Raw genomic sequence first — 23,385 nt, 5'->3', positions numbered from 1 at the left:
AGTATATGTATTTAGTGTAAAAGAGCATTTTCTTTAGGTAGGTTAGAAAGAGTAAGGAAGGAATGCATGTATCTATGCAAGTCATCTCGAAGTTCTAACAAGTATTCTCAGCTTTGGCCCTGATAGTTTCATAGTAGTTTCTTCCTGTGTATATGTATGTGATAACTGGTGGTTCTTCTCCAGGGAGTCTGTGAAGAGATGACCTATGATGAGATCAAGGAGACTTATCCTGAGGAATATGCTCTTCGTGATCAGGACAAATATTATTATCGCTACCCTACTGGAGAGGTATTATTTGGGGTGTGGCTAAAACACCTTTTTGGCAAACTTTTCTCTATCTGCATGTTCCCCCTCATACACCAAACATTTATTCAGTGCTATGGTATGCAGTAGTTCTATGTAATTGGAAGGGTGCAGTGGGCCTTAGATCAGTCTCAGAGCTATGTAATAATATAAAGTGTATGTATATAAGTCAGATAGACTTATAGGAACTTGGTACAAGGGAAGGCAGATGAAGCTTATTCTTAACCTGGTGATACTCAATTGATATACAAAAATTTGGTTGATAGAAAAAGATCAAGTGTAATCATACAGCTTTACAATCTCAAGACTTTGATCTATATTTTTAGAAATCTTCCATGTAGCAACTAAACACAGATCTGTATCTTGGAAGGGAGCTTCCACTAGTGTTTCTTTGTAAATGAAATCCAAGTCCCATTCCCCTCCCTCTTCCAACAGAAGGAGTTGGTCTAGATTCCTTGGAGGTGAGTTATATCTCAGATGACTTTTGGGGAAAATTTCAACAGTAGAGCAAACAAGTGACAGTATCTGGGAGAAAATGATTGACTAAAACATGACTAGAAGGCCTAGACTAGAACATTGCTGTGACCTTACATCACATTTCACCTATATTCTCCATAGAGAGAACTTCCATTTTCCTTTTAAATTTCCTATCTTGCTGACTAGAAATGAAATATTGATCCATTAGAGGTAGATAACCAATTTAAGATAAGAACAGAGTGACTACTCCCACCTGCCTCATTTACTGATGTTGAATTGGACATTAGCCCAGCCCCGGGTCTTGTCCTGGATGTGACAGCTTCTTAACAAACAGGCTAAACAAACATGATGGATAGTCTTGGTCCTCTTGACTTCAGGACTGGTACTCTATCCACTGTGCCACCAGCTGCCCTTAAAAAGCCATTTTTTAGACAGGGATTAGTTTTTTCCCCCTTCACCCTACCCCTCTCTGGGAAGCACAGAGACTGAATATAGACCAGGAGAATTGGAACCTTGAGATACTATCCTTTCACATCCTCCTGTCATTCATATTTTATCCTCAGTGGGTATTATTTAGTCCTACATTTATAGATGCAGATGGATAATGCTTCTGGAAATATCCATCTTGTCTTGTAGTCTTATCAAGACCTAGTTCAGCGCTTGGAGCCAGTGATCATGGAATTGGAGAGACAGGAAAATGTATTGGTGATCTGCCATCAAGCTGTCATGCGCTGCCTTTTGGCCTATTTTCTAGACAAGAGTGCAGGTATTTCCTATTGTGTGTCTGGGGGGAGAGGATGGGAGGTTTTTTTTACATGGCATTCAGCAGCTTTTAAGACAGTGACATGTTTTATGTAAGTCAGAATTCCCCGTCCTAACTCCCAACCCTGTGACTTCATGATACCTCTCCTCTCCTGGTAGAAACGCTGTGCTTTGTATAAACCTTTTTTTGTCGCTTTCTTTCTGTCTTTGGTCAAATATTAATCAAACTGACTTAGAAAAAGAAATTGAATTGAATTAGCTTATAACTTATTAAGACATCTGAATAGGTATTACTGCACTTGGGCTAAATCTTCAGCATAGTCCTTTCTGTGACTTTTCTGCTGTGGGGACATTGTTCCTTGAAATGTCTTGTTCTGAAGCACTTGTGGATGGCTCCTGATGGAGAGCATGCCTGTTTTCCTTTCCTTAGATGAAATGCCCTATTTGAAATGTCCCCTCCACACAGTGTTGAAATTGACACCTGTGGCCTATGGTAAGTAGCTTTGCAATGGTCCCCCAGTATCTTAGATTTGGGGGGAGGTGTGGGAGTTGCATCCCCAGGGAATGCATTTAAAAAAAAACCTTTTTATTGGCTTACTCCTTAGGTTGCCGGGTAGAGTCCATTTATTTGAATGTGGAAGCAGTAAACACACACCGGGAAAGGTCTGAGGTGAGTATCCATCCTGATGATGCCTCTGGCTCCAACCCAAGAAAGTTGGTTTAGGAAGCAAAGGACTCTTGGTTTAGGAAGCTGTGGAGCTGTGGAGTGAAAAGGGGCTAGTCAATATTAAATAAATTTATTTTATTTAAATAAAATTATTAAATTAATTTTTATAAAATTAATTATTAAATAAATTTATTTTATTAAATTTTTTTTATAAAATTAAATTATTTTATTAAATAAAATAAGTCAATATTAAATGCCTCCAAATAAAGTTTTGTGTATTCAATGCTAATATGTACTTGAGTTGGTTCTTATCATTTTTTGCTTGAGATAGCCTCAGGTGCCTCAATCTCCCACCCCCAATCTGCATCATGATCTGTCTTCTCACAATTGTATTTTCACCTCCCAGTTGATTTCACCTGTTCTGAAAATTCAGTGGAAAGTGAAAATCAAGTCATTGCCTTCCTTCAGGAGCAATACCAGTTTTTTTTTTTTTTTTTTTTTTTTTAATACACATTAGTCAGGGGGCAGCTAGATGACACAGTGGATAGAGTGCTGGCCCTGAAGTCAGGAGGACCCGAGTTCAAATTCGGCCTCAGACACTTCACACCTCCAGCTGTGTGATCCTGGGCAAGTCACTTAACCCCAATTGCCTCAGCAAAAAAAACCCAAAACAAAACAACACATTAGTTAAACAACATTGGTAATTACAATTTCTAGTTAGGTGTAGAATGACCAGAAATAGAAAAAAAGAAACTTTTCCAAAATTATTAGCGCCCAAGACTTTGTACTCTGGACCTAGCTGTTTTCTCTTGCATTGAGATTTGAAACAGATTAGCTGGTTCTGACAGGAGAAATCATTGGTACTGACCTGAAAGTAAGTCTGGCCTTAGGACTCTTTCAGGTACAGTCTGTTGCCCTTCTGGGAAAGGGCACATCCCTGGGAAAAGGTCTGGAGGACTCTAGGTGACAGGACAACTTCTACCAGTGAAGGGCATCATATTGTAACTTACTGAATCGAGAGAGCTGCTTTCAGAAGTCTAGAGATTAAAGTTGACCCTACAGACACTATTTGTTAACCCGGGGTTAACTGCCTCTAAATGGATAAGAGTTACTTAAAACTTTCAGGTCAGTGCTCAGAGCACTTCCTGGTCTACAATGGGGAATTAAACCTAGCTGGGTCTGAATAAAGATGCATTGAAGGTTGGAAAAGTCATCCTACCAGATTCTTAAATGAAGATGTTTGCCTGTGCCATAATTGAATGGGAAGGAAAACCCCCCCAACACATCTGTAGTGGCTTCCAGAGCCATGAATTCACCAAGCAGGTTCCTATTGTATTTTCTAAATAGTTAGGTTGTAGGGCAAGTTCCTGGTTTCTGGACTCTCCCCAGCTAGAACCTAAAACATTCCAAATAGAATCTCACTTTTAAAATTTTTTTTCTCTTAGGAAGCTTAGTCTGACTTCTGTGACCTTTGATTGGTCCTCTCTGGACCATTTTTGTCCTAATCCTTCTGGAGGCTGTGAAGTTTCATTAAGATATGTTCCAGTGAGGAAGGTTTCTTGATGCTAATTGCCAAGATTTTAGTTGGTTTAAGAGACATTTCCTCACTCACCCCCCCAAAAAATTATTTTTTGTTAGCCAATGTATATCTGGCTTCCCCTCTGCTCTCCATTTCCACTTCTATCTCCTTTCCTCAGTTTTTGGAAACTAGAGGGAAGATGAGGATGTTAGATTTGGAACAGCTTGCCTCTGAAACAAAAGGGAAAATTGATTCCTTCTGTTACCTGCTGCCCTTATCCCTACTTTTCTGCATGTTTATTTCTCTGGGGATAATCTGGGGATAAAAGAGAAAAAAAATGCATGGGAAGGTATTTCTTTTTACTTGGGAATTGTTGACCCTCACCTGAGATAATTTCTTGGTTACTTGCTCTGTAATTACCCCTAGGTAATAATAGGGATTCTGCCATCAGGAAGACCTGAATTCAAATCTGGCCTTACTTACTATGGTGTATCAAATCTGATACTTACTATGACTGACTGTGCATCACTCAACTTCCTCAGGGTTGGAGGATCAAATGAAATTATAAAGCACTTAGCCCAATTCCTGGCATGTAGTAAGCACTATATAAATAATGGCTGTCATCAGAAGAAACCTTTGGCTATTGTTTCCTTCCTCATCCCTGCCCTTTTCTCCCTTTGATTTTTTTTTTTTCCCCTTCATAACTATCCCTTATTTCTTTGTCTTTGTCTTTGTCTCAATTAGGAAGCAAAGAGGGGACCTAACCCGCTCATGAGACGCAATAGTGTTACCCCACTAGCCAGCCCTGAGCCCACCAAAAAGCCTCGAATCAACAGCTTTGAGGAACATATGGCTTCCACTTCTGCTGCTCTGCCCAGCTGCCTGCCCCGGGAGGTGCCCACGCAAGTTAGTTGACTATTTTCTCCTGTCACTTCTAAGCCTATTACATAGAGAAGATAATCCTTTTAAAGTTCAGTGGTTTCTGCCTTTCTGTAATCCCTTTTAAGGGGAGAACACAAAATCCTTTGTGTGTGATCCTCTGGAATGGTAGCATCTTCTCACCTGAAGCCTGATAGAACTGTATAGATAGAACCTACCTGGAAAGCAGGCATCTTGGCAGAATCGGGCAGAGCAGGAAAAAAACAAGAGTATACTCTATATACTGGAGGGTCAGGCTCACTTGGTGGCCAGTGAGTGGAGTCTTGGCTGAAATGTGGAATGCCTCCAGTAGGGCCTTCGGCCGAAAGGTAACTGTGCTGTCCTGGCCAAAGCTGATTTAGTCTTTCATTCCCTGTCCTGGATGCGCCTGTCTGTTGGAGGAAAGCATTTGGAATCAGTGACCCAGGGCACTATGGACTGCATTATGGTAACAGAAGCCTCTGTTGCTGGTGAATCAGGCTTCTCATGGTTGGTTATTGGGAGTTCAGGAGTGATTGAAATGAAGGATGATTTTTTTTAATGCAGGATGCTGAAAAGATTTTCTTTCCTTGATATCCCCCCTTTTTTTCCTTGTAAGCATTTCTGTTGATCCCTTGGCCCCCAGGTTAAGTTGACAAAATATTAACATTTAATATTAATATTTATTTAAATTTTAATATTGACAGTCTTCAAAAGATTTAATGCTAAAGATTATCTAAATCTGTAATTGAGAACAAGGTTTATATTTGAATATTTTGGATTTTGAATTGAATTTTCTGCTTTGTTAGAGTGATTATCACTCTCAGCAAGCTCCCTTATTCTGTCCCCTGTTATAATTTGTACTTTTATGAAACTTTAAAAAAAAATCCTGTACTATTATTTGGAATTAAGAAAATGGTGGTCATTTATAGGACTTAGGGAATGAGTGCTATCTCTATTCCATCCATGGTGTCATGCTTGGTATTTATTTGGTTTTTGTTCCCTGTAGAGGGGAGCTATAGGCTGTGTCAGGTGTTATAAAGTACTGGTGACCTTTTCTAATTTTCTTCCCAATTTAGTTATGGTACTATGGATTTTTTTTTTTTTTTTTGCGGGGAAAAGTTTCCCCATCTTGCCCCATTCCAGTACCAGTCAGTATTGGAAAAGCCTTTATGGCACTACATTGACTTGGCTGCTGGTTCATGCCTCTTTAGGCAGCCCGGTGGCCCTCTGTTCAGTGACTCTCTCAGATTGCGTGCAGCTTTCTCCCTATTGCAACTTTGTAATCCCAAACTCATAGCCTGGCCATCAGGGTGTTTTTTTTTTTTTTTTTTTAAATGACTTTTAATATTGTAAGCATTTGGAATTGCTAGCAGGGTAGACTTGAAGTCATAGGCTAACATGGGATTAATAGGGTTTGCCTTGATAAATTCCTGATTTCAAATGCTGTTTTTGTCTTTCCCTTTTCCTACTGACCCCCGTCTCTCCACTTTTTTTCTTCTCTCTGCAGCCTTTACTAGGGAAAGCCTGTTTGTAAGTATTTTTCTCAGAACTATTTATAACCCTTTACCCCATTCCCCTTCCTTTTATTCTCTCCCCCTCCTTTTATTCTTTATTTTTTAATTTTTTTTGGTGCTACAGTTTGGAGTATTGACTTGTGAGGTCTATAGGCCTATGGGTGGGAGCGTATTTAGAGAGGAGAAAGTTTTTGGAAATTTTGGAGCAACTTATGATTTGTTATGTTTGTGTTTTTGTTTTTATCAATTTATGATTTTCTTTTATCAAAGCTGCCTCTTGTTAGTGCCGTTGCTTTTCTATTACTGTTCTTGATCTCTCTTTTCCTACTTAAGGCTCAGGTTTTTGTTTTTTTTTTTTTTTCTCAATTGGTGATAAAGTTGAATGCTACCTGGGTCTCAGATGTTAGGGAATGACTCCTAATCTAGGTATCTTGTCCTCCTGTAAGGTCATATTGACTATCAGAACCAGATAAGTCTTTTTTGACTTTTTCCCATAAGTGGTTTTTATATTAAGTGCATTGTGATTCTTTGAAGTAAGCTAAGTAACCACTTCCATGGTTTTTGTATTTTGTATTTGCCTCTTTCTTGGCTTTCTGTCAGGGAAGTTCTAGTCCTGGGAATTTGAAATATTTGAATATTGGCTGTCTAATCACTCTTCCCTGTCCAGTCATATTGTTTAGTACACAAAATTAGAATGGGATTAAGATTTCTGCCTGACAAATGGTAATTCATTTATTTTAAAAATATCTTCCTTTTCCTAAAGAAACCTTCCTTTTAAAAGGAACATGGCCACTATAGTTATCTAGCTTTAGTTTATTTGTACTTTGGCTACAATATTACTGTTTACCTTCCTTTAAACAATAAACTTCATAAGGGTAGGGATTATTTTAACTAAACTTGGTGTTTAAGCCTAGTTACAACTAGGACTATTGTCTTATTTTTTCAAACCATTTAATTAATTGAGCAGAAGTAGAGTATCTCATCTGACACTTGTTTATAATTCTACTGGTATTTTAAAATTTCAAATACTTATTACAATAAGAAAAAAAAGTAAAAGATCATAGTCTTCCCATATCCCTGCTGTTACATAGTCTCAGTTTTCTTACTAACAGTTGAACAGGGAAATAAGATTCAGTGCATACCCTTTCCTCCTTCCCCTTAAGTGGCAGTATCTTGGCTTCTGTCTTGGCTAGCTGTCCCAAGGGAATGGGATACTTTTGGGGGTAGTATTATATTGGGGGTATAGTATTATATGGAGAGCTTCTTCATCATTTCTTTCCTGTCCTTCTGTCCCTTCTTTCTCTCTTTCTGTGTTCTCTCTGTTCTGCAAGGGTAAATCATGAGTGCTGTGTATGTGTATGTGTATCCTATTTATAGACCACTATAAATTTGTATCTTAGATGCAGAGCTCCAAGCTCATATAGGAGGTATCCAGACCATTCCCCTTGTCACTTTGGGTTGACATTTACATGACCTTGGGAAAGTTAGTTTTATCTTTCTGAATATTGAAGTGCTATGACCCAACCCCAAGACAGACAGCATCTCACCCCCCACTCCAGAAGATAGGGGCAGACGTGGGTTACAATGTGAAATTGGGAGTTTTGTCTAAATCCTAAATCTTGGGAAAGGCTCTTGGATTGAGACACAAGAGATCTTGTATTCTCTCATTCTCTCAAGTTGGCCCCAGAACTGACCTTGCCTTCCAAGGCTTCTCTTGCCTGGCTCACCTTGCCAAGAGGACCTCTGGGTACCATCCAGTCCAGGTTTGTGTCTTAGGATTGAAGATAGTCAGTGAAATACCAGGACGGTAAAGTACAAAGTGGGACTACTAGATTAGAAGGTGACCTATATGTGAAACTGCCTTAACCTTTATGTTCCGCCTCATCACCTTCCTCTGCCCACACATACACCTTAAAAAAAAAAAAACAAACTCAAACCTTAGGGGAAAGGAGACTGAACATCTTAGAGCAACCTTGTTTGTCACTTCATTTGTTTTTTTGAGACCCCTTTTCCAGGGTTACACTGACTAGATTGAAGTGACTCATGCTAAACAATGGGACAAGAATCTGTAGTAAGCATATAGATGATAGGTTTTTAACATTCTGTTAAGTATAAGTGTAATCTATTTCCTTTGTAATCTTATTTGATTTGGGATCCTACCTGCAATGCCTCTGGCCAAGTCCACCTCTGTCCATCTCGTGGCGCTAGCTTTCTGGACATTTCCTCCCTCTTCCCCAATCCAGGACAGATGGCTTCCATTCTGGGCATTCACCCTCAAGTTTATAGAATTTTGCCCTGTATTTTTAAGTTGTTACATGCAGATTCTTATGGATATTTTAGTACTCCTCCTAACCAAGTTGTCCGGATAGCTTTGGGAAGGGAAAACTTAACCAAATGCACCCACTGAACCACTAAATGACACTAGGGGAGAAGCCTTTAGATGAGCACACTCCCTCCAGCTTGTTTTATTTTTAACTGTTTGGTTTTTTTCTCCCCCTTAAACTTCCATAACTTCTTAGGAGGTTGCTTTTAAATCATGTACCCATGGATAACTGGTACTTTTGACTTGATAGTAAATTGACATTGGTTCCCTAGAATGTTGTGGTCTTTTGGGGCCAGTGTTGCCAACCATGCGGTCGATGCTCCTTAGTTTTGGAGGGCTGGGAAGAGGAGGGTCTCACTGGCATAATGAGTCTTTTGTTTTGGGGGCTTGAGTAGAAATAAACTAATTATTATTATTTTTTTCTCTTCCCCTTCCAAACAGAACCTGAATAATTAATCCACCGAACCCATTTTGACTCTTCCTGGAACTCTGAAACAAATGAAACCAGTTGCATTCCATTGCCATTTCTGAAGCTTGGCTTATGCTCCTCCATTTAATCTGGGGCCCTGATAATCCCAGCTGCTGCTTCCATAAAACTGACCAAACTGTTGGGATGAGGGGGTGGGCTTATCCTCTCTTGACCCCCATCATTCAACCATCTTGTGACTTCAAGGCAGTGTATAGCCCTTCTGATGAATCCGTCATTTTTCATTTTATTTTTTTCTCATCATTCCATTCTTCAGTCTCAATGGATGTCTCTGGCACCCTCTCTGGAAAGGCTTTGGAGTGTGAGGAGGGGAGAATTATCTGAGAAGAGAATGTCTCTGCTTCTTTTCTACCTTTCTACCTTAGCAGATGTCTCAGGATGTCTCAAGATGGCTGGCCTCCACTTGTTTGTTTTGCCCTCTGAAGATAGTACTTCATTAGGAATAGAACCAGCTTATAATGGCTTGGAAGTGGTTATGTGCAAACAATTTGGATTTGGAGAAGTAGACCTCTTCAGGAATTCCCAAGTCAGAAATCTTGCCAGAATTATTCTCCTTTGTTTTTATTCAGAGTCTGTTTTTTCTCTAAGCAGAATGTGAGAACGGGCACTCATCACCAATGGAAAGACACCATTCTCTTTGAACTGCTTGTATTTTGCACCTTCTGTGGAAGAACTAGGATGAAAAATCCATACCTTTGTTTGACAGAACTTGAATGTTGGGGCATGGATCGCAGGAGCTGGGTCAGGTTGTGAGCTGGAAATATTGGCAAGGCAGGAAACATCTGCAGGGCAAAGCTTGCTACCCAAAGAGTTGTGCAGACTGGCTTGTGCAAAGCCTCCATAGTGTCAGCCTGACCCTGGAGGGCTGAGGAAGGAGATCCTCTCAGGAGTCTCTTCTCAGACTGTACAGAATAGCCAGTACCAAAAGACTGCCTGCTTTCAGTTTAGTATTGAGCATCTGCCGTCTCCCTAGTATTGGTCCAGGTGCTCATGCCTGTACTGTCTGGAGTGCAGGGGTAGGAAAGACTTCCATAACACACAGGTGGCCTTCAGGTGCCATTCCTTGGCTCCACAAGTGGGAACACAGAAGCCCTTTGGGGAAATGCAAATGTTTTGCTTCAGGGAGGTGGGGGGAGGAAGAGACAGACCACAGTGCCTCATAGGTTAATCAATAAGTAGGCTCTTAAGTGCCTACTCTGTCCCATGCGCTGGGCTAAGTGCTGGGGAATAACAAGAGGCCTGCTTTCCAGAGTTCCTGTGTGTTCAGACTTGTTCTCATTCTAGAGCTCACATTTATTGGCAGCCCAGTGACAAATCACACATTGTCATAAACATAAGCCTAAGATCCTCCCTCCTTTTTTTTTTTAACCATCTTGAGTCATGTCTATCACCCATCTTGTGGATGTGCACGCAGGCACAAGTGCATGTTTATATGTGAACTGTACAGTTTTGAACTCACTTTGTTCTTTGATAGATGTGCTGTAATCTGCTTTCTTGTACTCATTTCTGTTTTTAATTGACAGAAGGTGGCCAAGAATAGACTTATTTAATTAGTTCATTGTGAGGATCTCTAGTATATTTGCTGTTTTTAAAAATTTAAAACAACAAGCTAGCATTTGGGAAGAGGAGGAGGAATATATCCAGAGATCCTAGAGATGCTTCTTAGCTTAGAAGCAAGTAGTAGTAGTAGTATTAGCCTGAACTACACTGAAGCATTTCATTAAGGAAGTATGCTTCATGCACAGTGGGAGTCTTTGCTGGGACTACTGATTTTTATTTTTACCATGTTCTTCTGGAACCAGTTTTCTGAACTTTGTATATTTGTTTGGGGGACAACTGTTTCCCCCCATTCTATATCCTGAGAGTAGCAGAACTCTTTTTAAGAATTGAGAAAGGGGAGAAACTGAACCACATCCATGATACTGTTTTTATTTGTAATACTTGAAATTTATTTTTTTAATATTATTTTGATAGCAAATGCTATTTATTTATTTAATGTGTATGATGGTGCCAGGTGTGTGAGAGAGTGAAAGAGATGTGTTTGGGGGTTGGAAGCGTTTTTCCTAAATTTGTGATTTATTAGGTGTGCTTTATGTTTGTCTTTAATAATCACCTGGGATAAAACTCTGCTAGCTTGTAAACAGGGTATGCCTTTCAGAAATTTGTATATTTTGCAGTTGCTAGACAAATAAAATATCTTGTTAAAGTATATTGTGGAATATATCTTCATTTGAAAGAACTTGTTTTATTATTATTTTAAGTAGCACTAATTATGCCATACCATATACCAGATTTGACTCTGGTTCTCTTGGAGCTAAAATTCTTCAAGCCCCTCTGGATTTTACAAAAATATTAGTTACATTAGTCACTAATTAGAAATTAATTAATTAGTAATGCTACAGATACTCATTTTTATGCAGCTGGAATTTAAGTCAATTTCATATAGATGGAGAGTTCTAAATGTAAGAATTAGGAAGCAGAAACACACTGGGCCTAATAGAAAATAGAAACAAGATATAAATGGGATGATTCCACTGCCCTGAGGTTAAATGAACCATCTCTTCCATCTTCCTAGATTTTATGATCCAAAATTATTTTGTTATTTTTTTTGCCTCCCTCCCTCTCTACCTTCAAATTCGCTCAAAGATTAGGCACTAGAAAGCTGGAAATCAGTTGCTGGAAGACAGAGGTAATGAAAGTTAATTTAGGATAGAATCTCTGATCTTGAAACAAGGTTGAAGTGTGGACTTCCCCGTATGGGAATTAGTCTCTAGGCTATTTTGCTAATTTAGAACAATTTAAACATGTCTAGAGTGAGATAACTCTTGAAGAAAAACTAAGGAGAAAGGAAATATGTGAAGCTGATCATGGTGCTTGATACAGAAGACTTCAGGATTGTATTAGGGAAAGGTGATAAAAATCTCAAGTTAGTAGGAGATTCCCTTAACTAGATTCACCCCCAACCTTCACCTGAAATGACATTACCTCTTCATGAATCACCCTCAACTGATGTTTCCAGGGGCCCAATTAGAGATAAGATGGAGAAGTTAGGTTATCTCCTGTTGTAGAATGACAAATATCTCAAGGGCATAGCAACCAGGACTAAAGGTCTCATTGGTTAGAATCTCCTTAACTATCCAACAGGTGAAATGGGGCCAAGTGTCTAAAATACAGAACCTAAATCTAGTCTCTGGAGAGGAAACACTTCTTGGTTTTGTACACAAGTCATTTTCCAATATAGCTCTTCTCTCCCCATTTTTTAACAGTAAAACAGACCTGAGTTTGAATCTCTTCTTTACCTGTTTGCCTCAGTTTCCTCATCTGTAAAATGCAGATAACTTCCAATGTTGTTATGAAGATCAAATAAGATTTGTAAAGTACTATTGTGTATGTATATATAGTAGTCTTTATGTGTACATTTTTAATTCAAATGTTTCCACATTTCTGATTTCCTCATTTATAATTGCTTATGATACAGTAATCCATTTTGTTTATGTCACATGAATAATGAGTAATTATTTTACATCCAGACTCTCACTTTATAGTTTTTGCTACCATTAGAGCAGCATTGTATTTTCATTTATTTCCCAGTACTCTAGGTGAAATAGTGAATACAGGGTTAGTCAGTGAACTTACGTGACACACACTGCTAAGCATTCAAGGAATGCTTTCAAAGAACTCAATCTAGACCTGGACCCAGGAAGATGCATATTCAAACATCACTTTTTGATATTTACTAGCTGTGTGACCCTAGGTATCATTTTTTTTTTTTTTTACTGAAGCTTTTTATTTTCAAAATATATGCAAGAACACTTGCACCATTGACCCTGGCAAAACCTTGTGTTCCAATTTCCCCAACTTCCCCCTACCTTCTCTCCCAGATGGCTAGTAATCCAATATGTTAAACATGGTAAAAATGTATGTAAAGCCAATACAGGCATACCTATTTGTGCAATTAGGCTGCATAAGAAGAATCAGATCAAAAGGAAAAAAGTGAGGAAAAAAAATAAAATGCAAGCAAACAAAAGAAATGAAAATTGTGAATCACACTCATTTCTCACAGTCTTCTCTCTGGGTAATACCCTGGATATCACTTAACCTATGGGCAAGTCTTTTATATTTTAAATTAATTTTAATTTTTAATTCCAAAGAAGGTGGCAGTTTTTATTAGTAGAGGAAGTTCTTCAGGTCCAGTTCCTTACTAGGCTCCAGGCAGTGTGCTATGTAGTAGATACTCAAAGACAAAAAAGGCTCTGCTTTTAAAAAGCTTACATATTAAGGGAAACAACATATAGATAAGATTTTAAAATGCAAGGTAATTTGATGAGGAGGCTGCCTGAGCAGCTAGGGAATGGGGGCACAAGTTGGAAGAGATTCAAGTAGCCGAATTTGTACTTGACAGAACCAAAATAAGTTTCATATCCTTTTCTCCTCAGGACACTTTTAAATGGTGTTTTACAAAAACAATTTAAAAATTTAAGCCTTCTAGCTGCTAGAAGTGGCCACTCGGCCAATATCAGTTTCATGCCTCACTTTTATGTGTTATCTGTTAGAATGTAAGCTCCCTAAAGCCATGGACTAACTTGTAGTTGTATTCCCAGGCCTTAGCCCAATGCCTGACATATAGTAAGGGCTTAATAAATGCTTGCTGACATTTTTATGGACTAGTAATTGAATAGTCTAGCATCCCCTCTGAATGCTAAGACCTAATGACATGTCACAGAGCCTCAGACTATCTAATTCAAACTTCATTTTTTTGGCCCCAAAGTCACATTGTTGACTTCCTGGGTTTGCAAAGTGTATTAATCTAAAAATTAATATTCATATCAGAGACAACTTACTGGTATAGATGGAGCACTGGGAAGCTAGGTGGTATAGTGGATAGAGCTCTGGGCCTGGAGTCAGGAAAAAACAGGATTTCAAATTAGGCTTAAGACATTAGCTGTGTGATCCTGGACAAGTCATTAGCTCTATTTGCCTCAGTTTTCTCATTTGTAGAATAAACTGGAGAAGGGAATTCCGGTATTGTTGCCCCAAAAAAACCCAAATGAGGTCATGAATTGGATGACTGAATAGCTTTTTTTTTTTTTTTTTTTTTTTAAATTTAGATCTCTGATTTGGCAGGGAGCCCAGAGGCCAATTAGTCTAATCCATACCTGAACAAAGATGTGTTCTACACTATTGCCCCAAATCATATTGAAGACTTTTGACAAGTGAGAACCCACTCTTTCTTGAGGGAGCTCTAATAGTTTGGAAATTTCTACTTATAAAAAGCCTATTATCTAGCTTATCTAAATTTTCTATCCACTATCCTTGTTTCTCTTCCTGAGGAAGAATATGTAATAAGTTCCTTCCACAAGATAAGCCCTTAATATATGTATAAAATATATGTATATTTACGTGAACCATTAACCTGTGTGTAAGACATTGTTCTGGACACTGTGGGAAGAACATGCTACAGGCCATGGGGCCTGCCCTACCTACTCATTGAAGCATTTCTCTTGACACTACCTCTTTAGGCAGTATTTCAATTCTAAATCTGTCCATTCACAGTTTTCCCTAGAATGTTTTAAGTTTCTTAAATTAAAAAAAAAAATAAAATTATATTTAACTCCCAATTATATGTAAAAAAAATTTTAACTTTAAAAAATTTGAGTTCTAAATTCTCTTTTTCCTTTCTCTTCGAATCTTTGAAAAGACAATCAATTTTTTTACATTATGGAACAACTCTCTACCCCCAATTAAAAATAAAGTTTAAAAAAATGTGCTTTCATCTGCTTTCAGACTTCATCAGTTCTTTCTCAGGAGATGTATAGCTTATAAGTGATTAATACAGTGCTGAAAAAAATAAATTAATTTTGGTAGAATTTACATTTTTATTATATTGGCTTGGTCTACCCAGGAGCAAATAATTTCTCAATTGTTTAAAGATATTTGTGTTAAAAGTGTTTTGTAATCATGTTCATATAATTTATGGGCCTGTCTTGGCAGGTAGATTCCCAAGTATTTTATATTGTAGAGTTATTTTAAGTGAAATTTATTTTCTTATCTCTTGTTCCTGGACTTTGTCAATAATATATAGAAATACTCATGTTTATTTTATATCCTGCAACTTTGCTGAAGTTCTTAATTATTTCAACTTGTTTTTTAGTTGATATTCTAGGATTCTCTATACCATCATGTCATCTGCAGAATGATAGTTTTGTTTCCTCATTATCTATTCTAATTCCTTCAATTTCTTTTTCTTTTCTTATTGCTATAGCTAGTATTTCTAGTGCCATATTGGGTAATGGCAGTGATAAATGGGCATCCTTGTTTTGCCTCTGATCTTATTGGGAGGGCTTCTAGTTTATCCCTTTTACTACTCTTTGAGTTTTTCTCACTAGCTATTCCCCATGCCTATATGCCTCCTTATCTCTACCTCTTGGATTCTGGCTTCCTTCTTGGCTAAAATCCCATTTTCTGCAAGATATTTGGTCCCACTTCTTGCAAATGCCTGCCTTCTGAGATTATTTCCAATTTAACTGCCATATAGCTTGCTTATATATAGATGTCTCATGTTGTCTCCCTCTTACCCACATGAAATTATAACTTCTTGGAGGAGGGACTATTTTTCCCTCCCCTTCTCCTCTTTGTGTCTTTGGCGTTTTAACACAGTGCCTGGTTTTTATTAAATACTTGGTGACTTGATGACTTTTTCAGCTTACATTTTATATAAATTACACTTTAAACTTTGCCAACAGCTTTATATACATTATGTCATTTACAGCAACAATCTATAAAGAACATATTTTTACAGAAAATACCTGTGAAGTATTATTATTATTATTCCCATTTCACATATGGAGAAACTGAGGCAGAAAGCCTAAATGACTTCCTTGTGGTCACACAGCTAGTGTCACAGGGAGAATTTGAACCCAGTTCTTGTTTGCTGAGACTATAGCTCTATCTGCTTGCTTTATGATGTTGCCTTTCATGGGACATCCTGTTAACCGCAGAAGAACTTAATGATGGCTCCCTTTTCTGTCCCTAATCTCATCACAAGGAGGTGAAGTAAACCCATTTGAAAGTCTCAGGAAGACTCTCCCTCCTACCACAGAGAAAGTAGAGGCACTTTCAGACCATATTCACCATTGAGACTTTCCATTCCATGAAAATAAGCCGTCATCCCATAGATCTGTTTAAATAACAATTAGTTTACAAATTTTGCATAATTAGGTCATTTGAGGGTGGCCACAATCCTGAGTTTTCTTAGGAGATATTATATTTGGTTTTTTTCCACTTTTAAGTTCTCCCTTCAGATTCATATCTTTTCATCTTTCAAGTCCTATCCCATGAATATGGGGCACTAAAAATGACAAAATTTATGAGGAAGAAGTAGTCTTTTTGACAAGAATTTTGTGGAAAGTTAGAAAACTGTTTGGAAGAAATAAGGTCTAGATCAATATCTTAAATCATATGCTACAAAAAATAGTAGGTACATGACTTGTTTATAAAAGGTCATATCTTTTAAAGAAATAGAATAGTATTGCAACAATGTTGAAAAAAAGAGTTCTTAGCCAAATAGAGGATAGAGGAGATCATAAAAATCACTAAGACTATCTTGATTGCATAAAATTAAACCCTTTTTTGCCCTGAGGAAATTAATAAAGATAGATGATACTCCTTGAGAAACCTATTTGCATCTAATATTTCTGATAAACATTCACTCTGCAAGACTGACAATGAATTGATTTAAATTTATATAACATTCTATAGGTAAATGGTCAAGGGATATGAACAAACACTTTACTAAAGAACAATTGTAAACTACATATTACCATTTGAAAGCATAGGCAAATCTAAACTACTTTGAGATAGCTAAGTGGTATAGTAGAATATTAGTAGGGTATTAGGTTTAGAGTCAAAAAGAATTGTGTCCCACAAATAATCAGATCTAACCAATTGGAAAAATATTAAATGCTCTTGGATAGGGTGAGCAAAAATAATAAAGATGACAATACTACCTAAACTAATTTATTTATTTAGCACTATATCAATCAGACTCCCAAAAAATTATTTTAATGACCTAGAAAAAAAAAAAAACAACAACAACAAAGTTCATATGGAAAAACAAAAAGTCAAGAATTTCAAGGGAATTAATGAAAAAAAAAATCAAATGAAGGTGGCTTAGCTGTACCAGATCTAAAATTATATTATAAAGCAGCGGTTACTAAAACCATTTGGTATTGGCTAAGAAATAGACTAGTTGATCAGTAGAATAGGTTAGGTTCAAAGGACAAAATAGTCAATAACTTTAATAATGTAGTGTTCGACAAACCCAAAGACCCCAGCTTTTTGGATAAGAACTCACTGTTTGACAAAAATTGCTGGGAAAATTGGAAATTAGTATGGCAGAACTAGGCATTGACCCATACTTAACACAGTACACTAAGATAAGGTCAAAATGGGTTCATGACCTAGGCATAAGGAATGAGATTATAAATAAATTAGAGGAACATAGGATAGTTTACCTCTCAGACCTATGGAAGAGGAAGGAATTTATGTCCAAAGAAGAACTAGAGATCATTATTGATCACAAAATAGAAAATTTTGATTATATCAAATTGAAAAGTTTTCGTACAAACAAAACTAATGCAGATAAGATTAGAAGGGAAGCAATAAACTGGGAAAACATTTTTACAATCAAAGGTTCTGATAAAGGCCTCATTTCCAAAATATATAGAGAATTGACTCTAATTTATAAGAAATCAAGCCATTCTCCAATTGATAAATGGTCAAAGGATATGAACAGACAATTCTCAGATGAAGAAATTGAAACTATTTCTAGCCATATAAAAAGATGCTCCAAGTCATTATTAATCAGAGAAATGCAAATTAAGACAACTCTGAGATACCACTACATACCTGTTAGATTGGCTAGAATGATAGGGAAAGATAATGCAGAAGGTTTGAAGGGATGTGGTAAACAGGGACACTGATGCATTATTGGTGGAATTGTGAATACATCCAGTCAATCTGGAGAGCGATGTGGAACTATTCTCAAAAAGTTATCAAACTGTGCATAACCTTTGATCTAGCAGGGTTACTACTGGGCTTATATCCCAAAGAGATCTTAAAGAAGGGAAAGGGATCTGTATGTGCAAGAAAGTTTGTGGCAGCTCTCTTTGTAGTGGCCAGAAATTGGAAACTGAGTGGATGCCCATCAATTGGAGAATGGCTGAATAAATTGTGGTACATGAATATTATGGAATATTATTGTTCTATAAGAAATGACCAACAGGATGAATTCAGAAAGGCCTGGAGAGATTTACATGAACTGATGCTGAGTGAAATGAGGAGGACCAAGAGATCATTATATACTTCAACAACAATACTATATGATGATCAATTTTGATGGACGTGGCCCTCTTCAACAATGAGATGAACCAGATCAGTTCCAATAGAGCAGTAATGAATTGAACCAGCTATACCCAGTGAAAGAATTCTGGGAGATGACTATGAACTACTATATAGAATTCCCAATCCCTCTACTTTTATCCGCCTGCATTTTTGATTTCCTTCACAGGCTAATTGTACACTATTTCAAAGTCATATTCTTTTTGTACAGCAAAACAGCTGTTTGGAGATGTATACATATATTATATTTAATTTATACTTTAACATATGTAACACGTATTGGTCAACCTGCCATCTGGGGGAGAGGGTGGGGGGGAAGGAGGGGAAAAGTTGGAACAAAAGGTTTTGCAATTGTCAATGCTGAAAAATTACCCATGCATGTATCTTGCAAATAAAAAGCGATTAAAAAAAAAGAAAAATAAAGAATTGTGTTCAAATTCAGCTGCAGAACTTACTTAGCTATGTGATTTTAAACAAGTCGATTAATCTGCTTCTGTTTACTCACCTATAAAGGAGTTAACAATACCTGTCTTGCAGGGTTATTTTAATGATCAAATGAGATAATTGTAAAGTGTAGAAGGCTGAAACTCTTATTGATTTAGTCCTATAACAAGTTGTTAACTCAGTGGAATTGATAAGACAATGGTTATCTAGTTTAACTTGGTGATTAATAATAGTTCTCCACTTCAGTATAACAACAAATAATGGATCCCTAGTGATATAATGATTGGCTTATACTCAGTATGATGAGTGGATTTAATTGTAATAGACTATTTAAGGGGGCCTTGAACAGACTCAGAGAGATATTCCATCTTCATTAGCCTCATGGTGGCTGTCCTGTCCTCCTGCTTCCCCCACTGAGACCAAGGCCTGTCTTAAGGGCCTCCAGAAAGCTAGCTGAGCCCCAGGCAAGGAGGCAGACTGTGAAGGAGATTACAAAGAATTTGGACTTTATTCCTGGCTAGTCTTGTGGTGATTACTCTGCTGAAACAAAGGCTGGTCCAAAAACCTCCAGAAAGCTAAACCAGAACGTTACATTTTGGTGCCTGAATGTGGGACTAAGGATTTACACTCAGCAGTCCAGACTGATCCTGAATAATTCAGTGGAAAAGTCTCCGTGAGTCAGAAATTAGGGTGAATACAAAAATAGACAAGAAGGAAACTTTGTTAAAGCTAAATTAGTGTTTCAGCTGAAATGGGACAAATATTTAGAAAACAGCCTTCTCCACTGCAAGGAAAGTGTGTAGAAAGCTTAGTTAGACTAATAAAAACTTGGAAGCAGGTCGTTGAACTCTTTGAAACATTAAAATACACATCTCTTTGGTTCTCTAAGGAAGAAGAATTAGAGCCAGACAAGTGGAAACTAATAGGAGAACAATTAATTGAATATTACAATGATAATGGTCCTAATTCAATTCCTAAAGAAACATTTTATACATATAACTTAATACAATTGGCTTTAAGGAATTACATAAGTATTAGAATAAGGAAAAAGAAGAAAGAGCAGGAGGAAGAGAGTACTGATAAAACAGTTGAAAAGCATGAAGAATTAGACTAGAAAGGAGTTTAAGTACAATACTGATAAAATTAAGGAATGTGGTGCTTCACAGCACAAGCTATTAGGGCATTCCCCATCCCCTGACCTATCCCCCTCAATTAACCTCCATGAGTGGAGGAAGAATGAGGAGGAGGAGGGGCAGTGACACAATCAGCATCACCTATGAAGCAGCTTTGTCCACCCCCTATGACATGATTACAAAAGGCATTAGTTAAAACTAAAAAAGAAGGACAAAATATATCTGATTTAAAAATAAAAGCATACCCTTATTAAAATGATAGTTTTTTATTTTCAAGATATATGCATGGGTAATTTTTCAGCATTGACCCTTGCAAAACCTTCTGTTCCAATTTTTCCCTGCCTTTCTCCCATCCCTCCTCTAGATGGCAGGTAAACCAATACATGTTAAATATGTTAAAGGATAAAACATACTCTGTTATTCAAGAGTTTGACTCTTCAGGTCAACAAAGGAGAAGATACACTCCTTTTGATCTGGAAATTATCAAAGATCTGAAAAAGGCTTGCACTCTTTATGGGGCTACATTGTCTTATGTTAAGATGGTAGTAGAGAATTTGGCTTATCAAATTTTAACCCCTAGTGATTGGAAATCTATAGCAAGGACATGTTTAGAACCTGGACAAAGCTTGTGGCTTTCGGAATATAATGAACTATGTACAATACAAGCCCAACTAAATAGACAAACTGGAGTTAATATATCAATCCCCTTTGATCAACCAACAGGTATAAGTCCTTATGCAGACACTTTAGCACAGATTAATTACCCTTTGGTAGCATATGATCAAATTGCTGCTGCTGCTATAAAAGCATGGGGCACCCTCCCAGGAAGACAAGATGGAGGGGAAGCCTTCATGAAAATAGAGCAACGTTCAAATAAACCCTTTGCTGATTTTGTGGGCCATCTGCAAAAAGCTATCATAGGAACTCTTGGTGAAAATGCAGCAACAGGAATAATGATCAAAAAACTTGCTAGAAAATACTAATGAGGTTTCTAGAAGAATTATTCAGGGACTACACAGGATACTCCTTTAAAGGAGATCATAAGATGCTGTGCCACAGTGGGCCCAAATGCCTTTTATACCCAGGCTATGATGCAGAACATGGGAAGACAAGATCCCTTGTGGCAAGGGACTTCCAGAGAGACTCGCAGATGCTTTCAGTGTGGAAAAATAGGGCATCTGAAAGCTCAATGTTGGCATAGAGACAGAATGAGAAGACAGGGTGAGAGAACAAGACTCAAACTCCATGCGATAAGGGCTTCCACTGGGCCTCAGAATGTAGATTGACCCAGAGAAATGAGAGGTGGGGCCCAGCTCCAATATCCCAGGCAAAAAACACATGGAGCATGATGGCAGTCAAGGTTACACTCAGAGAGTCTTTAGAAGTTCAGGACTCCGATATGATCAATCAGCTAAAAACCAATCAGATGGGGAGAGGGATTGCAAGTGAGGAGAATACAGGCTTTTTAACCTGACAGAAGGACAGTGTGCATTGTGAGCAGCTCCAATGTAATCTCCAAATGATGAGGAAGGATCCAGAAAGTGGTGAATGGAAGGGACCAGATAGGTTAACTGAGTGGGGAAGAAGGTTTGCTTGTATCTCTACAGATGGAGAAGGAATCAGATGGGTGCCAACAAGCTGTATTTGCCTTGACCATCAGAGAGAGACAGAAAAAGAGAAAAACCTCAAAACAAAGGAGAAGACCTAAAAAACATCTGACACTGAAAGGGCATGGCTGATAATGAGACTATTACAGAACTTCAAAACCCACAGGAATCTTTGGATTCCCTGAGATAAGAAATTGTTGATAAGACTGATACAGGACTTCAAAACCCGCAGGAATCTTTGGATTCCTTGAGATAAAAAATTGTTGATAAGACTGTTGCAGAACTTCAAAACCAGCAGAAATCTTTGGATTCCCTGATACATGAAGTAATGGACAATAGATTGATTTTGGGCTATTTCTAGGACTTATAGACATGTATAATTCCTCATGTTGATTCATGTTGTTTGTTACATCACTACTAGACTGTGTTATTGTGTGCTTGTATAATAGCTCTCATGTTGATGGATTTATGTATACTTGTTTCAAGTGAGAACCTTCAGAAATCCACTAATCTAATTTGATTCCCCAATTTCCTTTGGTATTTTCATCTCCCTTCCTGAGAAATCAGGGAGCATGTGATCACCTCCTTTTTTGGTGTTTTCACCCCCTTCCTGTGAAGTCAAAGAGGGTGGCCACCTATGTTCTAAAACAAAAGAAAGTGGGAGATGTAGAGGGCTGAAACTCTGTATGATTGTTTTAGTCCTACAACAAGGTGTTAACTTTGTGGAATTGATAATACATGGTTATCTAGTTTAGCATGGCGATTAATAGTTCTCTAGTTCAGTATGATTGATTTAACCTTATAATAAATAATGGATCCCTAGTGATATAATGATTGGCTTATACTCAGTATGATGAATGGATTTAATTGTAATGGAGTATTTAAGGGGGACTTGAACAGACTGAGAGAGACATTCCATCTTCATCAGCCTTGTAGTGGCTGGCTTGTCCTCTTGCTTTCCCCACCGAGACCAAACACCTATCTGAAGAGCTTCCAGAAAGCTAGCCAAGCCCCAGCCGAGAAGACAAAACTGTGAAGGAGACAATAAAGAATTTGGACTTTATCCTAGGTTATTCTCATGGTGATTACTCTGCTGAAACGAAGGCTGGTCCAGAAAGTTAAATCAGAGCATTACAGTAAAGTGCCTAGCACATGGTAGGTGCTTTATAAATGCTTATTTCCTTCTCTTTTGCCTCATGTTATGCACATTGGTAGAATTGACAAAACATGTGAATAGTCAATGCTGGAGGAGCCATGTGAAGTTAAGCACAATAACACATTGTTGCCAGACTCATAAATTCATCCAATCTTTCTTAATATCCGTGTGAAATTATGCAAGAAAAATATCTAAATTGTTCGTACTCCTTCACCCAGAGATCCTATTTATTACTAGGCATATTCCCCCTGGAAGTAAAAAATAAACTAAGGTCCAAAATGCTCATTTGTCATTGTTTAATTGTTCAGTTGTGTTTTATTCTTCATGATCCCATGGACCAAAGTACCCCAGGCCTTTCTTTTAGTATTTTAATACTGGCCATAGGATTTTTTTTTTTTTTTTGCTAAACACTAGAGTTGCTTACCAGCTTTTTCTCCAGCCTCTGTCAATCTATTTTGTGTAAGCCTATACAGCATAGCTCATGGTTTCATTGAGTTATGCAAGCCCCTCTGGTATGACGAGACCAGTGATTGTAGCAGAGCTCTTTGTGATAGTAAAAAACTGGAAACTAAATTTGGGTACCTAAAAGAATTATAGAAAAGCTTGTAATTTACAAATGTCACACAATATCAATAAAAAGAAATAAAACATTGAGTAATCCCCCCCAAAACCAAAGATGGAGGAGAAAACCTTC

General features: G+C 37.6%; 1 protein-coding gene across 6 annotated transcripts in view; it reads left to right on the top strand.

Annotated features, from left to right (window-relative positions):
- Positions 1-11,161, top strand: part of PFKFB3 (6-phosphofructo-2-kinase/fructose-2,6-biphosphatase 3) — a 99,287-nt gene extending 88,126 nt beyond the window's left edge. For 3 of the 6 annotated variants that reach the window (XM_074268753.1, XM_074268756.1, XM_074268755.1), the window contains exons 10-16: positions 184-288; positions 1,417-1,546; positions 1,973-2,035; positions 2,148-2,212; positions 4,473-4,634; positions 6,136-6,158; positions 8,907-9,048. In XM_074268753.1, the coding sequence (XP_074124854.1) occupies positions 184-288; positions 1,417-1,546; positions 1,973-2,035; positions 2,148-2,212; positions 4,473-4,634; positions 6,136-6,158; positions 8,907-8,913 (555 nt within the window). In that variant the 3' untranslated portion in view covers positions 8,914-9,048. Of the gene's footprint in view, positions 1-183; positions 289-1,416; positions 1,547-1,972; positions 2,036-2,147; positions 2,213-4,472; positions 4,635-6,135; positions 6,159-8,906 lie in introns of all 6 variants that reach the window. The other 3 variants (XM_074268754.1, XM_074268757.1, XM_074268758.1) reach the window with 2 other exon arrangements.
- Positions 11,162-23,385: the final 12,224 nt, after the last annotated feature.

This window comes from Sminthopsis crassicaudata, chromosome 5 (assembly GCF_048593235.1).
Source record: "Sminthopsis crassicaudata isolate SCR6 chromosome 5, ASM4859323v1, whole genome shotgun sequence".
Classification (NCBI taxonomy): domain Eukaryota; kingdom Metazoa; phylum Chordata; class Mammalia; order Dasyuromorphia; family Dasyuridae; genus Sminthopsis; species Sminthopsis crassicaudata.
Note: the sequence above shows the minus strand (reverse complement) of the source record. Positions and strands in the feature narration are given on the sequence as shown.